At 42.1% G+C, this 18,744-nt stretch overlaps 1 protein-coding gene across 4 annotated transcripts in view; it reads right to left on the minus strand.

The window, feature by feature from the left end:
- Positions 1–18,744, minus strand: part of PDS5B (PDS5 cohesin associated factor B) — a 259,503-nt gene that overhangs the window by 109,215 nt on the left and 131,544 nt on the right. For all 4 annotated transcript variants that reach the window (XM_075919194.2, XM_006134210.5, XM_006134209.5 and 1 more), the window contains exons 15-17: positions 14,502–14,550; positions 5,250–5,389; positions 5,056–5,171 (exon numbers count right to left, since the gene is read on the minus strand). In XM_075919194.2, the coding sequence (XP_075775309.1) occupies positions 5,056–5,171; positions 5,250–5,389; positions 14,502–14,550 (305 nt within the window). The remainder of the gene's footprint in view (positions 1–5,055; positions 5,172–5,249; positions 5,390–14,501; positions 14,551–18,744) is intronic.

Raw genomic sequence — 18,744 nt, forward strand, 5'->3', positions numbered from 1 at the left:
AAGTCAGGGGTGGCCAACCCATTCTGGGCAAGATATCAGTGGATCCAGTGCGAAGAGCTGGAGCCAAGCTGAGCAAAACAAAAAACAAAAACAAAAAACAAACAAACAAAACAAACCACCCACACCAGGCTCCCCACGTCAAGTGGCTCCCCTGCCCCGGTGAACACAGGGAACCAGAAGGAGAGGACTGTTTTCAGAGGCATGGGGACAACTTTACGAGCCGGGGGGGGGGGGAGGGGAGGCGGTGGCTTCGCTAAATGAACCCTAGGGTGAGGGAAGAGCTGCATGCGGCTCACGATCCGTGGGTTGGCCACAGCTGCACTAAGTAATCTCCTCCTTGTAGTCGAATGATGTTCCCCATCTGAATTCCAGATGTGAGTAAACAGCAAACAGTGTTCAGTATGCAAGTGGGTGTGGGGACTCAGAGATCATAATTTGTAGGACAGTGCAGCTGATTAACACATCTGCCACAGCTACTGGGAAGATGGCAGCGTGAGAGGTGAAAATGTGGACAGAGGACCACATGGCTGCTTTACCAATGTACACAAAGAAGGCCAACGTGATGATACACACCCACATGCAGTGAGCCGTAATTCCCATTAATCTGAAATCTCACAGATTCTGCACTTTTTTAAAGCTCTTCCAGCTTTTGTTGAAGATGGTCAGTAGACTTGCCAAATAGGCAATATAACTGCATACTCTAAATCCTCTAAAGATGAATTTGTAATTTCACACCTCCTAACTGGGCATCAACCAACTCTATCAGAAAATTAAATTACATAGGCGAGAACAAACCCAGATGGTGTACTCCTAATTTTACCAAAACCAATCTGTAAAACAAACATTTAGCTGTATGAGGGTCAATGTTTCATATTCTAGTTTTTCCAGTAGGGATAGTAAAGTCTTTGGGCACCTTTACTACACAGTAGTATCCACAGTACACTGAGTCAAAAGCAACTGCAAAATCTAGAAATGTGATGCTTATTTCCTTTTAAAAGTCTCAGAGGGATCGCTGTGTAGCACCTTAGAGACGTTCATGGGCAAAACCCATTTTCACAATAGCCTTCTGCATGGAATAAAAATTGACCTGTATAGAAACCATCCTGGCTATCCATCATTTTTGGGCTGAGACACTACTTCAGTCAGTTTACTAGGAGGAACTTAAACACCTTTTCTGGGACTGATATTTTTCCCCTATAGTTTGAGAATGATGATTTCATTTTTTTTTTTTTTTTTGGAAAAAAGGAATAGTGCAGATCTATTTCCAATATTCTGTGACCAATGTCTAAAACTGTTAAGACAACTCTATGAAGCCAGTGCATTAAATCTGAGCATCTACACTTCGGCAAATCTGATGAAAGACAGTCAAGACCAAGTGCTTTATCACTTCATAACTGCCTGACTGCAAGTATCATTCTCTAATGTCTCTTGCCTATTTTCTTTTTTTTGAATAAAATGTAGTTTACACTTTGATGTGGATCTACTCAATAATTCACTTTTAAAAGTATACCAAAGCGTAAATTGTGCATCAATACTCTGAAAGTATGCATCATTTCTGTCCTCAACTGGTAAAAGCTGCAACAACAGCTGTCCAATTAGGGCCTCCAAAATGTCACACACACATTACTGGTCATATCCTTCAAAGACTTCCTCAATACACTGCACTTTACTAATTATCATCATCCTGATGGGCCCTGACTGCTTGTTCAAGACATTTCTTTTATTGCTCATTTCCTCCTTTCATCACCGACTCAAATCTAACCTTCCAGTGCATTCTTCTGCACCATACATCTTTTTCTCTCCCATAGTTTGACTCAAGTAATTGAACATTTCTTCTTTATTTTCCCTAGATCCAGCTGTTCTTCATCAAATCTCTGATAGAATCATAAAATGAAGATCACTCTTCCTCTATGGTAGACTGCAGATCATGCAATATATTTCGTGGAAATTGACACCATATAACTACTACTGATAATTTCATCATGAAGCTTGTCAATATTAAATCATTTCAATGCAACAGATACTCATTTGGAACCTTATTAAACAGAAAATCATTGTTGCTCTTGGGAGTATACAATCAGACTCCAAAACTAGATCAGTATTCCTATATATACCTATGTCCAAGATGAGCTTAGTGAAGGGCTTTCAAACGACAATATAATCCAAGGTTGCGATATTTCTGAATGGATATTGAAATGTATACTCATGGCAATTCTTGTGCTTAAACCAGGTAGCCATTAAAAACAGACCATGTAGTAGCAAATTCTAAGAGAGGCACATCACAATCTGATCTCTGATACTATTATTCCAGTGGGAATTCTGCACCCAAAAAATTAAAAACCATGCACAAAATACTTTAATATTCTGCAAAACTCAACAACTTTTGTCAAAACAACAATATACAATCATGCCAATTTCAATTATTTTGATAATTTATTTTAAAATAGTGATCAACAAACATGCTGGTAACAACCCACACAAAAATTCCCTCATGATTACAGAGTTAAAGAAACCCCTACAGAAGCCCAGTTGCTGTTGCTCTGCCCCTATACCGCCAGAGTCCAGCCCGGGGCGGGGAACACCCCTTACACACACAGACCAGCACTCCACATACACCTCCACCAGTTTAGATACTCATACTCTCTACACCCCCCACGCCCAAGAATCCAGTGGGAGAAATAGATTGATGCTTGGTCCCAGGCCTGCACAGTTTCCAGCAAGCCACTGCCATCTTACTTCTGGGTGTGCTGTGAAGAACAGTTGCTAGGGACACTCCAGGTGCCTCTCCTTTTCCCTCTTCTATTTATAAGCTAGGATCTGCCAGATCTAGCAGCACCTTATAGTGGACAAATATATCTTCAGTCCATTTCAGAGAGCAGAAGTGGGAATTCTGTACACAACATAAATTTCTGCAAAATTCTTCACTGCACAGAATACCCCCAACAGTATTCTATACATAAGGCCTCCTAAAAATCTATCATAAGTACCTGCTTTTATTCGCTCAAACTTTGCCAAACTACATTTTCTCTCTCTAATTTCCTGAGCCAGGTGTTATCAGTTACCGAAAGCCCCCAAAAATCACTCAGAAGATTCACAAAATGAAGCTCAGCAAAACAATGTATTTTTCTCTATATCAAAAAAATTATTTGAAAAAACCTTAACACCTGTCTATTTTGGAACAGGCAATCTGAAATTTGCAAAAGAGTCACTCTAGCATCAGAGAAGTACTTCTGCGCTGACACTCGAATTTCAAGAAATCTCACCAAGCCATAAACCTCTGAAAACTGCCATTTTCACATACTCAGAAGAATGCAGCTAAATTCTCTGAACATTCTGCTGGCACCAAGAATGCTCCACACAATGGCTGCAAAGTCTGCCAGACCGGCCTACAATAAAATTGTAAGTTAACCTAAGTCATACTACTTCAGTTACAAAAGTTACATAAGTGAAGTGAACATAATTTAGGTCAATTTAGCACAGCATAGACACTGTTGTGTGCCAATGGAAGATGTTCTTCTGCCAACTTACCCCACACCTGTCAGAGAGGTTTATTACAGACATTGATGGGAAAGGAGTCTACCATTGATTAAGCTTGTCTTTACCAGCCCTGCTAAATTGACACTGCTGCACTAATCACAGCAATACCGATTTAGCTGTAAGTACAGACAAGCCCTGAGCAGGGTTTTCCTGGCAGTTGCTTAAAAAGCACTAAAAATGACAGCAGAGGAGCTAGCACAGGCTACTGAAAGCATAGGAAAGATTAGCATCCAGACAGCATGAAATAAGAAGAGAAAGCAGTCTGATTAAAAGGGGTGAGAAGCAGAGGGGAGAACAGACAGGTGATGATGGAGATTTTGGGAGAAGAACAAAGGAGAAGCATCTGCAATCACTTGAGCATACTCCCCTGAAGAATCTGGATTAGAAACCAAAATTTTCAAATCCAGATTGTCTTGCCAATAGGTGTGCTACCTATGGACAAGGCCTATTACTGCTACCAATTATCTTTACTAGGACAAATAGTAAAGATTTGTGATGTGTATCTAAAGATACCAAGCCTGCTACTGACCCACCCAGAAGTTAATATGGTTACTAATTATGGAATTTCTGATTTTCCAGTTTGCTTTCTAAAATAAAATTAGGAAATTGAATACAAAAACTAATTACTTCAAAAGAATGTTAAGCTTGCAAAGTTACATACCTCAAAAATTAAGAAATAGGAGAATTAAGACAGCCTATACAATCTTAGTTCTGCATTTCCTTGTGCCTAGATATTATGGCAGAGCTCCATTACATGATCATATACTGATCTTTCCACAGGACCCCTGCTTTATTCAGGCACGACACATGGTAATCAGAAAATGAATGAGGGCTGTGTAATGTCTGAGGCTGTATGACTCCTTTCTCCTTTGTTACAGAAGTTGGAAAGTATGTACAGAATGAGGCAGGTGTATCTTATGGTGAAGCTGTACACTTCTGCACTCCAATCACATATACACTTTTTTCCTTCCATTACTCAGAAGTATATAGAGTTCAATTATTACAGTCTACAATGAAAAATATTACTATTTGCAACGCATTAAAAATATTATTACAGTTAATTAAAATGTGCATGTTTCCTAATGCTTTTATGATTGTTCATACCTTACCATATGACCAGTGTATTGGAATGGACATACAATAATTGTCTTAACTGGTTCTAATAATTAAAAAGAAAACAAGAAATCTAGTTCAACTTTTCCACTCTTTTCATAACCTGACCAAACACTGATATACCATCATGCTGGGAACAAAGACTTTGTTGTAGATTTTCAAATGGAATTATCTTAGCAGCTCGTCTATTTTTTATGCTGTTGAATGCAGAGGAAAAAAGTAAACAAACAGAACAAAAGCTGAAAAATTACATTTAAAAACACAAGATTTAATCTATGCAGTTACAAATACAGATAGAATACAATATAATCTAAAATATTTTAATCTAATGGTATCATTTGACAAGCCACTATTTACATCTCTAAGCTTCCATTAGTTTATCTGCAGCCCAACTAACATACACACCTGATTGATTCAGTATCAATGTGCACTGGGGCTATCCTCTCCAGAAGGAACTTAATCATTTCCAGGAAAGGATTTGTAGGTTGTTTGGGATTGCCCAACTTCTTTGTAATTTCTCGCTGCAATATATATTTGAAATAGGTTAATAACCAATTCAGTTACCATAATATCACAAATGTTGTGAAAGCTATTCTTACCACACATCCTTCTGCCTGCTTGCAAGAACAAGTTGGGCTAACAAGCATTTCCAGCTGGTTTCTTATCTTCTCATCATCTTCCAGAACTTGTGTGAATTTCTTCATAAAATCCTGAGCCTTACCAGGATCTGGCAAGTTTCCTTTAAATATTAAAAACCTTAAAGTTAGCATCAACTTGTCACATTTTAATTGTTAAGCAAATGTTTACTTGCTTGGTAAAAGCACTGAAGAGGAAAAACCAAATATAACACCTCATATTTCATATTGCTGCTGATTCTAGAACTCTTTCCCCTGTGCTCTAAGACTTCTCTTTGCTTCCCTCCTAGAATCCAGGCCAGATACTTTTCTCCTTGCTGCTACCTGAGGCTTCACTATTCTGCAGGTAATACCAAGAGCTAGGGCAGAAATAGGGATGGGCCAGCATTTGACCTATAGAATCTTCTTTACTAGGGACATGTAGATCAAAAACAATACAGCAAAGCTGGTACTTACTGAAAATACAAACTATATTTATACAAACTGATCTTATCAGATTTAGATATCACATATATAAACAGGGAGCATTACACACCCTGCCATTTTAACAAAATTACTGTTACTCTAGTCCTATACTCTTATGACAAGACCTATACTGTAGGAAAAATGTTTGAGAAGCCCTTCATTAAACCGTAAAGTGAAGATTACTGAATAAGAAAAAAATGTCTTTTAGCAATGTTAATATATAATAATAATCAGCACACTTTTTCTGCTGGAACATTAAGAAATGGGGTGATAAGAGTAGAAAAATACTACAGGCTATTAAAGCTAATAATCTTTTATAGACAATTTCACACCACAATATTTATTTTGAAGAATATGCAGCCTCAAATTGAAGGAAAGTAGTAGTTACAAACTGACCATCCCTCTTATTATGTAGGGAAAACACATTCAGGAGAAGACTAAAAGCAAACAACAGAAACTTATCTAATGTGCTAAACCAGGAGTCTGGAACCTTTTTTGGGTAGGAGGGCACTGACCTACAGAAAAATCAGATGGGGGCCACACACAAATGACTGACATGCCCCTGACTGAAAAGGAGAAAGACACTCTCCACATTCCTCTTGCACGCCAGAGCCAAAGCAGGTCCTGGCTAGTAGATTCTGTCCACTCCAGCCCCACAGTGGAAAAGTCGTGGGGACTTGAGTGCCAGCATGGGCTCACCAGTGCTGGGGGTGTCCCTAAGCCTTGGGGGCCGAATCCAGGCAAGCCGGGGCCATATTCAGCCCTGGGACTCAGGTTCCCCACCCCGTGCTGAACTCTTCTACAACTGACATACTATCTGTGAAGCCAGACCTTTTTGTTGTTTGAAACAGGCCGGATAAAAATTAAGATGTTTTAAATAAAAATGTTTATGTTCTCCAGTTCTTTATTTTCTTTTCAAGTGTCTTTAATTACCATAATTTAGTGAATATAACCCGCAAGTTATATTCATTTTTACAAACCCTGCACTGCTTCCTCCCCCCCCCCCGTGCAGGATATACTCGGGTGCAGGCTATAAAACTTTTTTTTTCCCCCCACACCGCCCGGTTCCTGCGCCGCCTCCAGGCGAGTGCTCACCACCCAGTTCCTCCGCAGCAGTAGGAAGGGCAGGGGGAGCGCTCATCCAGCTGCACAGGAACCGGGTGGTAAGCGCTTCCCTGCCTGGAGGCTGGCGGCTGCGCAGGAACCAGGCGGGGGAGCGCTTACTGCCTGGTACCTGCGCAGCTGGATGAGCGCTCCCCCTGCCTCTTCCTACGGCTGCAGAGGAACCGGGCAGTGAGTGGCTGGCTAATTCCCCTCTCCCCGCCCCCCCGCCCCAGCACGATAAATATACCCCCACAGGTTATACTTGTGTGCGGGTATAAAAGATTTTTTTAACTCAAAAAGAAAAAACCGCAGGGTATATTTGGGTGTGGGGTATATTCACTAAAAGACAGTAGTTTCCTGTTGGAATCATTTCAGATTTTACATAAAGGCCCTCTCTTGTATAAAGTTTCACATTTAAAATTATCATTACACCATGGATACTCAACCTTTTTCTTTCTGCACCCACTGTGCCACAACTGTTTTTCTGAACAAAACAGCTAAGGCCAGCATTAGGGGTGGTAACAGGGCAATTGGCCTGTGTCCCACACCACAGAAGCACCATGAACAGAAGGTTACTCCCCTTGGGCAGTAATTGAGGTTCTTCAAGGTGGCTGTCCCTGTGGGTGCTCCACCTAGGTATTTGAACACTGCTGTGCTTCTAGTCGGAGAATTAAGATAGCTGTGTCCTCAATGGGCTACGCACATAGGACAGCCAGCACACGCCATTAGGAGCGGCTATACCCCATGCACAGTGAACCAACCCTTCAGTCCCTTCTCTGCCCAGAATGAGATGTTTGAAGCAGATGGAAAGTAGGGTGGGTGGTGGAGCATCCACAGGACAACCATCTCAAAGAATCTCAATTACTGCACGAAGTGAGTAACCTTCTCCTCTCCTTTGAGTAGTGTCCCTGTGGGTACTCCACCTAGGGAATTATGAAGCAATATTCGTGCTTGGCAGAAAGAGCTTCAGTATGTCTACCCTAATCATAGACAGAACAGTGTGTCCAAACTGTGTGTGAGAGGCTAAGTCTCTAAAGCATAATGTTTTGTGAAAAAGCATGCGCAGAAGTTCAGGTGGTGGCACTGAAGATGTTGGTTATAAAGATGTTCTTAAGGAAGGTCACATAAGTCAATACTGCTCTTGTGGAGTGAAACTGCAGCACTGATGGGGGATCCTGATTAGAACAGTGGTAAGTGGCGAATGCACTCTGATATCAACTTGGATAGCCTTTGCTGGGAAATAGCAAACCCTGAGACCTTTCAAGTGATATCAGTGTGGGGTTTTGGAAAGATGATAGGTAAGTAGATAGGGACTTTGGGAAGAAACTTGGGATGCAGATGGAAAATAACCCTGTCCTTATGAAAAATCGTATATGGAGGGTCTGTCATAAGAGCTCCGAGCTCGCCCAACTGGGGTGCTGAAATGGTGGTTACTAAAAATGCCACCTTCATAGACAGATGCAACAGTTAGCCATAGGTTCAAACAGCTCTAAGCACCAAGTTAAGGTCCCAAGCAGAAGTTAGAAGTTTTATAGGAAGGAAAGTATTCTGAAGTGGGGAGAGCTGATGAGGGAGAGATGTTATGATCATCGCACCATGCTGAAAACCAGTGCCATTTGTGTAAATATTTGCCACAAACCATCTACAAGAAAATTGAGAATAATCTCTACAATAGTGTTTGAGCATTGGGATGACAGTCATCCATCGTTCTGCAGGAGTGAGGAACTGGTAGAAATTGTAAAGGGGGCGCTATTGTCATCTGGAGGAGGTATAGGAGCCAGGTCTGTCTGGGCCAATTTGGTGCTATTAAAATGACTCTGGCTCTGGCCTCTTATTTTGAGAATTATTCAATGAAGGAGTAGGAGTAGTAGAAAAACGTGCATGAGTGGTGCATCCCACTATCATAAAGGCATCCTCCAAGGACTGGGAATCGAGACCCCCTCTGGAACAATAGCAGGGGCGTTAGGCATTGTTGCTGTTTGCAAATAGGTCTATAGTCAGGTTCCCCCACTATCTGAACACAGGTACTTGCATGCTGGGGTTGAGTTCCCATTCATGATTTAAAGCAAAATGTCTGCTGAGATTATCCACCACAGTATTGTCTTTGTCTGGAAAGTAGAGGGCTGTGAAGTGAATGTTGTGTGGAATGCACCAATTCCATAACTGTACTGCTTCAAAACACAGTCGGTAAAGAACAAGCCCTACCCTGGCAGTTTATATAATATATTGTGAGACTAATCATAAATATTTGTACTGTTTTGTTCTGAATCAAGGGGAAAAAGCTTTACAAACTGCTCTGAGTTCCAGGAATTTTATATGCGGTTTGGACAACTCCTGAGACCAGTGCTACTGGACAGTGTGGTGACTGATTTGGGCTCCCTATTCAATTAGAGTAGCATTCATGATGGATGTATGGGATGGGAGGGCACTCGGTTGCAGGAGTTGCCCTGGACTATCCAGGAGAAGGACTCCTTTCTTTATCTTGGTGGCCATAATAAGGCAGCTGTTGATATGGTTATAGTGAGGTCTGTAAACTGTTTGTAGCCATGTGCGTAGTGGTCCCATGTGTAGGGCGAGCATGTTGCACTACAAAAGAGCCTGCTGCCATACCATCTTGCAGTTGAAGACTGCTATAACCGGGGGGTTATTCTGTGCTGATGAGATAGGTTTCTAGCACTCGTGGACCTTATGATACACACAAAAGTGCTGCTGTAGCTGAGGAGCAAACTAGGTAGGGCCCCAGTGAATTCAAACTGCTGTGTGGGGATTAATGTGCACTTCTGAAAGTTCAGTGGTAGACCCAATTTGCTGAATAGAGCCCTGGTGATGGTGACTGCTCATTCTGTCTTGTGATACGATGACCCTTTTAGGAGACAATCATCCAGATACGGGAAAATGACAGTTCCCAACCTGAGGAAATGTGCTGCAACCACTGCTACAACTTTGGAAAAGACTCAAGGGGCTGTGGAAAGCTCAAAAGGAAGTACTCTGTATTGGAAGTGCCACTTGTGAACAGCAAATAGGAGGTATCATCTCTGCAGGGAGTATTACGATGTGGAAAGATGTATCCTATAGGTTGAGGGTAGACAGCCAGTCTCCCTTCTCCAAGGCAGAGAGTGCTATGGTGAGAGTTACCATCTTACATCTGTGATGTGCGTATGAAATGGTTGAGGTTGCATAAATCAAGAATAGTCTTGATCAAGAATGGTCCCCAACCTCTTGATTTCTTGGTTGTAAGAAAATAGTGGGAATAAAATGCCTCCCCCGGTGCTGTTGAGGTACATGTTCTATTGCTCCTAGTTGCATGAGGTGATTCAGTTCCTGAATAAGAGCGATCTCATGAGAGGGGTTCCTGAAGAGGGATGTGCGGGGTAGGAGGGAAGGGGAGGAGAAAGGGATGCAATAAACAATCTGCACCATCTCTCATACCCATCTGTCTGTGGTAATGATATTCTACACAGGATAAAAGGATGCTGGTCAGTTCCCAAATGGTGTGGGAGTGATCGGATGCTGTCTTGGAGATGCTGGGGATGTCTGACACTCGTCAAACCCTTCAAAAGCTTTCCCTCTGCAGCTGAGTGAAGGGAGTTGGTCTGTTTCTCTAATTAAATATTTCTCCCGTTTTCTTTGTTACAGGGACATGTTCGCTGAGAGTCTTGAGTGTAGACCATGAATCCTTGGAGTCTATGTAAGGAGGGATCAGTGGACTCAGAGAAGAGCTTGGATCCTTCAAATGGTAAGTGTTCTATGGTTGCCTGTACCTCTCTCGGGAAAGCAGACAGACGTAACCAGGATGCTCATTGTGTGACTACAGTGGTGCAGATAGATCACGCTGCTGTATCTGAAGAGTCCAGTGCATCTTGCAGCACAGTGCTGGATATAAGCACATCCTCATTAATATTGGCCTTGAGCTGTTCTCTTATTATCCACCAAGTGTTCAATAAAGGACGACATTTGACCAAATATGCTGTGTGTATGTTTGGCAAGAGCAGCACCAGAGTTTGCTATTATAAATTGGGGGGTGGCTGATGAGTATGCCTTTCTACCAAATAGGCCTAAGCACTTCCAGTCTTTATCATATGTGATTGTGCAGGAAGCCTGCGGTTTGCCCCTTTCTTTGCTTTACAGCCCATATCACTAAAGAGTCAGAGGTAGGATAAGAGAATAAGTAGCTTGCGGTGCCACATAATACTACTTATCTGACCTTATACAGGACGAAGGGATAATGGCTGGGGCCTGCCATATGATCTTAGCTAAGTCCATACGCTCTGGGTTTATAAGTAGAACCAGCCTAGCTATAGGTGAGAAATGAACGTCTGTAAGTCTATGCTGGGTCTCTGGTAAGCTCATCAGAGAGATGTCCAAGGATTGTGCTACTCTCTTGGGGTATGTCTACACTGCCACCCTAGTACGAACTAGGGTGGCTAATGTAGGCATTAGAACTTGCAAATAAAGCCCGGGATATTTAAATCCCGGCTTCATTTGCATGTTCCCGGGCACCGCCATTTCTAAATGCCCCGTAGTTCGAACTACCTTCCCGCAGCTACACACAGCACGGACTAAGTAGTTCGAATTAAAGCTCCTAATACAAACTATCATTACTCCTCCTGCAGTGAGTAACGGTAGTTCGAATTAGGAGCTTTAATTCAAACTACCTAGTCTGTGCCACATAGAGCTCCTGGAAAAAGAATTGAAATTGTCACCTAGCGTAGAGGTAAGGGGCATGATGGTGGTATCTGGTGAGTAAGATGAGATGTGCTAGGGCTGGAGAGTCAGCTTTTATTTCTTCCTCCATGATCTCAGGGTCTTCCTCCTCCTCTGCTATTGATTTGTTGGTTGTGCAAGGGAAGCCCTGGATCTTTGTGATGGAGCTGGCTGTGGGAGCAGTTGAGGCTGCTGAGCCCAATATATGTTCCAGATTCAATAAGGCCAATTGGATGACATGGGTTTTGATGAGAGGCAGCCTCTGAAGGGTTGCCACTAATGTGGCTGCTGTGTTGGTCTTGGTGAGGAGAGCCTAGTTGTATGGAGACACAAGGAGGAGTCTTATTCCTGATCACTTGAAAGCAAGGTGCTTACCCAACTGGTGTGGCTGACAACCTAAACCAGCAGGTATGTGGCATGCCGTCGGTGCCCAATAATGGCATTCTGGCTTGAGAGGGGACTAAGAAGTCTGTATTTATAGTAAAAGTCTACAGTACCAGGAGGTTTGGTGCCCATGTTGGTGTATCATCATTGGTGAAGGCAGGCTGTGCCTTCACTCCTGAGCGTTTGGCCTATACGGACGGTGCAACTGGTTGTGGCATAGAGGCACTTGGTGCCAAGAGTGTGTGGTTTTCCTGGTGCTAGATGACTTGATCAGTGCCAACAGCCACTTTAGTTTTCGCTTGAGCAGGTGCCTTAGAGCTGGCCTGAGTAGGGTTATTCACTCCTCGGGTAATCCCAGCACTGGATGTGTTGCCAGAGCCAGTACCTTTTTTATTTTTATTTATATATTTATATATATATATATATATATAGAGAGAGAGAGAGCGTGCAACATACGTCTTCATGGGCGACTCACCCCTGGATGATGAGTGAGACCATTTCTTAGAAGACTGTACTGAAACAGAGTCCTTTGAGCTCTACCCGAGGGAGCTGCTCTCTCTGACACCACTACAGGAGAGGATTGCCTTGATGGTGTGGTGTGCTCTGGATCGGAGGCTGGACAAAGACTTCTCAAGGAGCAGCATCTTGAGTTGCAATTCTCTGGCCCTCTTGGTTCTGGGGGTGAGGTTTTTTTTTCTTTAGAGGGAGGGCACTGTCTGATGGAGCATGCCTAACCTAAGACACTCACAGTGTTTCCGTTGCTATCCAAAACAGGTACTGACAGTCTGCAGGTCAAACACCTTTTAAAACCTGGAGAACCAGGCATTTCCAGTGAACAGATCACTGCTAAAGCAGAAAAAAAAAAGTTGGTTTTTCATTTTAACAAAAAAATACTACTGTAACTAGACTATGAACTAAGAAGAGATAACTAACTTATAGAACTAAGAATCTAATCTTTGAGGGTGACCACTGAGTTCTGACTAAAGCCAACAACAGCAGAGAAGGAACTGGAGGGTTAGTTGGATGCGCATACGGTGTAGCCACTCCTAAGGCATATACCGGCTGCTCCACGTGCACAGTTACTGTAATTCTCCAACTAGAAGCACAGTGGGCTCAAACACCTAAGCAGAACACCCACAGAGACACTACTCAAAGAAGCAGCTAAGTTGTTCAGGTTTTAGCTTCAACCCCAGGTGGTGGTGGGGCTCAGCACCTCATACTACGGCTTCATGCAGTGAGGCTTTGGCTTTCTGTCCTATGTTCTAATAAGTAATACTGGTATGCTTGGCAAACTCCCTGAAACCTGCTTGCATACCCCAAAGAGGTCCTAGTCCCCTGAGAAGCCAGTGATCTCCACCAGGAATCCTCAACTTTCTTCCTTTCTAAGAACACCCCAACCTCTCCCTGATAAAAATTTCATGGCCTACCTTTACCACAATAACTAGTTTTCTGAATATAAAAACCAAGGCCAGAGTTCAGGGGTAGTAAGAGGGACAATTGCTTGGGGCTTAGGCTCTAGGGTTGCCAGATGGTGTAACCCAAAATACCAAACACCCCTCCCCTCCAAAAAAAGCCACCAGGGAAAAATTTCTGTTGAGAAAAAAGGGGGAGACCAAAGTTGTTTTGGGGGGGGGGGGAAGAGAACCCCGAGTGCTAAGCAAAAAAAATAAAAAAGATAGAAAAAACTGCGTGGCCCCTTTACGAAATGCTTTTGAGACTTTTTAACCCTAACAGGCTGCTGGCAGTCATCCGCCACCTTGTCACCCTGCTCCAGGCTAGACAGCTCCCCTGCAGAAATAGGTAAGCACCAGGGATTTTCACCTCCTAGCCGGAGTGAGGGGGGGGGGGGGGGGGGAGAGAAGAAGAAGAGAGAAGGAATTAGAAAATTCTGGACGTTTTAGGTGTCCGGTATTTTCTGATTTTTTTTTTTTTTTAACCAGACAGGAGGCGAAAATACCAGACTGTCCGGGTCAATACCAGACACTTGGCAACCTTATCGGCTTCAGACTCAAATGGTGGATTCAGGACCCTGAGGTTCAGTCCCATGTGGTGGGGCTTCAGTTTTCTATCATGAGCCCCAGTGAATCTACTGCTGGCCCTATTTGTCAGCCCCTCTGAAAACTGCTCATAACTCCTCAGTGGCCCCAGATTCCTGCTTGAGAACCACTAATCTACATCAAACTACAAGTCCCTTGGGCTCAAAATCTGTTGTTGTGGGAGCACACACTCAATAGAAAACTTAAGCCTGTGTTAAATCTGCAGGCAACACCACCGTCTAATATGTTGTGTGTGCTATTATAAATGTTGAAGGACACGTTGTGTCATTCACATGCATCTGACTATTTTACCGCAGTACCTAGATATGCTCTAAGTATGAGAAAGAATATTAGTGCCATGAACTAGCTCTGTGATTTGAGACTATTATTTTATAAGTAATATTTTACGTTCACCTTGATAATCCCCCTCATTAAAAAAATAAAATGCAAAGTAAATATCTGGAAGCCAGAAAGCCTATTTCTAGTTTAATTTTCAACAGCATAAATATTTAATCACACTTACTTGTAATGACCATCACTTTTGAGAATATAGCTTTACTGCTGGCATCTGTCTGTAAGTTACAAAATAAAAAAAAATCTATTTGAAGATTTGACATTACATGCTATCAGATGGATACAGTGTGAGCAAAATTCTGTAATGCTATAGAACCAAAACAAGACTTATTACTACTTCTGGACAATACAATATTTTAAATGCAAAAGAATGATGTCTATATTACATGTTTAACCACAAAGTCAAGTTTTCATTTAAAAGTACTATACCCTCATGGCATATTATGGACCTGTTTAGACAATTGTTTACTAGTTTAACTAGTAATAAAAATATATGAGTTGTTTCTATGAGACATTGCATTTAGAGAGACCTTTTGTATTCAAATTTAACCTTAACACTGCATTTAAACTTTTTAGCATTTTATCATGGTAGGATTTTTGTTTGTTTTTAACAACTGCTTTTAACTACTAAAAGTTAGTATATAAATAACCCATCTGGACTTTGTTGTTCACTATGATGAATGAAGCAAGTTCATACCATGGCTGTTGCTACTGTTCAGCGGAATGTGGGGGCTTTTATGGGAGGTAAAGGGGTAAATCGTTTGAGAGAAGCAAGTGAATAAATGACTAACAGGACAGACACACAACTCTACAACCATCAAGAATGCCTGCAACAGCAATGAGTAGAAATGCATTTCTGGAGGACTGTGCTATGTGTCTTTTACTGAGACATTTACAATCCCCTTCACATTAAATGTCCCAAAAACTTTTAAAAAAGCATATATCGCTCTCTCCTGTAGGCAACTGAACCAATTACCAGACAACTTCCTCCTTAATTGTAGTGTATGAGGCTTTAGAGTTTAGAATTTTCCTTAACACTTACACTCCACTTTTTTAAAAATACAACAAAACCAACAGTGAACATCCTCACCCACCAAATGGGGACAATAATGCATAATTTTTTTAAGTGTTTTGAGATCTTCAGAAACGCATGCACACGCGCACACACACACAGATTTGAATATAGATTGAATCTCTCTAATCTGTCTACCAGGCAGTCCCAGCAGCAGTGTTCCCTCTAATGTTTTCTACTCTTGGACAGGTTGAATTTTTGTATGTGCAACACCAATATTGAGGTAGTGTGAGCATGTGCACCACCAGTACAAACAAAAACCCAGCTATACATATTTTAAACAGTTCATAGGTGTGGGGAAAATATATATTCAAACAAGGCATAGTTAAGAAGAAGCAATGCTTTCTATGTTTATTTAAAATGAAATCAAATAAGAACATTAACACTACCCTTCTCATCCTTTCTAACAATCCAAGCTAGTAAATACACCAAAATGCATATTATCCACACATAGCTCAGCTTTAAAGAGGCTAAACAAATCTATGAATCAACTAGAAATAGTCATGCTCTCCTTGCAAATAAATACAATATTTACTGACACTGGAAAGGAGAGTACAAGACATTCATTCAGGCTTATACAATTTCTCTGGGGAATGTTTAGCATCAATGCTATACAAGAACAAGTGAAACAACTGTAAAAACAGATAAAAGTTCTCCTGGTTTGAAGCTTTCACTTGGTGTGTGTCACCAAGAGTAGAAGCCCCAGAGCAAGATTCCCTCTAAGATTCTTGAGCAGTGGAGTTCCAGTGCACCCTGGAGCGGGCCACAGAGGGGCAGTGGAGCTGGGTGTCCCAACTTGCCCTGATCCGGCAAACTCCCTTCTTTGGGACCGGTCAGGTCCTGAGGGTGACAGACCAGAGAGGTCGAACTTGTACTTAATTCTGGGTCAAAAGAGAGAGGTTTTGATTTGTTGCATATTCCCAAATGGGACTCTTGAAGAAACCTGAATCTGCAAGTAGAGGAAATCCATATTTCTGCTCCTATCCATTCTCAAATCTGCAATAATACACTGAAATAACAGGTTTATTGGCTCTTTAGTCATAATGGGGACACTTCTGTTGCTAAGTTCCAGCTCCCAGTACTCTTTTGGAAGAGAATGATCACACTAAAGGCCAAATCATGAAAATTGTATTTCCTTGAAAAAGCATGCAAGGAGCACTTTGAGTTTCCGCTTTAAAGCGGCCACAGCTCTCATTCTGAACTCTGATGAAACTGAGAAGAAAGCGATTTATATGTGAAGTAATCAGCACTACACTACAATTAAGCTGAAGCATTCTTCCCTCCCTCCTGCTGCAGGCACGCACAAACACATCTTTTGGGTAGGTCCTTTTACTATATGCAAAGTTAGAAACCAAAGTAAACATCCCTAAAAATGCTGAGGACAATGTAGGAAACTGAAAAGAAGTCATCTCAGAAGTAAGTCTTACCTTATAAGAAAAGCTTCCCCCAATGAAGCTCTTAATTACAGGGTGAGACAAGGGCCTCAGTCTTATCCTCAACAGGTCCTAGTCAAGCAATTACCAAGATCCAGACCTGCTTGTAGGAAATCTACAGGGGGATAGGAGTAGAACTGAAAGCTAGAGGGGAAAATCATGACCAGGAAAATTTAACTTTTTGGCATTCTTTTAGGGGAAATCTTTTCTAATACAAAGAAAGCTAGGCAACCAACCTATATAGGCCTTACAGATAAGATATCTATCTAATTGGACAATTTTGACCACTGTGCATCTATGGCAATCTAACTCCAGAAGGGAATAACTTTGAACCTCTACATTTCCAGGATGTACATCATACTTTGGCGACTAAGTAGGTACAGTGACAAAAATGTCACCACTAAAGATTTTTTGCCTATAACAGTTTAAAGGAGATTGTGATATTCTATCTAAGAAGTCTTGAATTCACTAGAGAAGCTATATACTAGGAAGAATTGAGAATTACTCTCTTCAGGGCAGACTCATATTTCAAACCTAAATAGTCTCTCTTGAATTGGTGACATCAGGATCACTAGGAACTGAGGATTCCTTACTTAGCAGCACTATAACAGCCTTATCAACTCAAGGAACAAAAGAAAACTTGCCCTTGCCACTTGTCTTCTTTAGATGAATGGAAGCTATAAAACTTGTCAAAAGTTGTGGAAATCACACTCAGAATCCAGATCATTTTGTCATCTCCAAGATCCACTTTCTCCAGGTTCTCTCTCCCTCTTTTTTTCATTTTGTATTTTTTGGGGGGTAGGGAAAATACTTTTCCCTTTGTAATTACTTGGATTCTTCCAAATGTCTGAGTACAGGACTTACAAAGATGAACCACTCATTCAGTGGTAATTTGCTGTAATGCCTTTTCAAAAGGAAAGATCCTGACACTTTGTAAGTGCCCTTCCACACGAGAAGAAAAGAGCATCACCATGCAGAGAGCTATAGAACCAGTAACCTGAAAGGCAAAGCAGCCTTTCATCTTCATGCTTCTGAAAGAAATAAAACATGCTGAAGCCATACAGACAGGAACAGATGGAGTCTGCTCATCTTCATGAACATCAGCCCAGGGTGACAAAGCTGATCTGCCAGAAGCAGGAGACTCCTCTCTGTCTAACTAACCAAAGAGTTCAGCTGTCTGACCTGAGAGAAGAGAGAAACCAAAATCAAGGCAAATCCCCCAATTGACTCAGTAGGGGGAAGGAAAAGAAGGAGCACCACAGTCCCCACCCCATGTTTCTGCTACAGATGATATGTAACACCTGCAAAGGGGGCATTATCACTAGGTAAGTGAAAGATTAACCGGTTAACTGCTAAGCACCACCCTTACTGGGTGATGCATACAGATTCTGATTAATTACTAACTGGTGGGAGCTGGAGCAGCTCCTTGCCTGCTGAAAGCAGGAGGCTGCCCCAGCCTTGCAGGGGGCTTGCCGCAGACAGGGACTGCTCCGGTCATCTGTAGCAGTCTCTGTCCACAGTGGGCCTGGGAGTCCCACATGTAGGGGTTGTCAAAAGCAGATCCTTGTCTGAAACACTCCCTGGTGCACTGTGGACAGGTCCAGGCTGGAGCAGCCCCTGCCTGTGGCAGGGCAGTCACTCTAGCCTGGCCTCAGAAGACAGGGAGCAGTGGGGGGTGCTCCAGTCCCACTGGGCTGGAGTGGTTCCTCCCACCCCACGTGTTGGAGTTAAAGAGTTTTATATCTTTTTATATTTGCATTTTAGGTTTAATAATGTAGTCATGTAATGTAACATTTAACATTTTATCAATTAAGCCCTTTAGTTAAATACAGGCAGTCCCCGGGTTACGTACAAGATAGGGACTGTAGGTTTGTTCTTAAGTTGAGTCTGTATGTAAGTCGGAACTG

The sequence above is a fragment of the Pelodiscus sinensis genome, chromosome 1 (genome assembly GCF_052426305.1).
Source record: "Pelodiscus sinensis isolate ZL-2025 chromosome 1, ASM5242630v1, whole genome shotgun sequence".
In the NCBI taxonomy this organism is placed as follows: Eukaryota; Metazoa; Chordata; order Testudines; family Trionychidae; genus Pelodiscus; species Pelodiscus sinensis.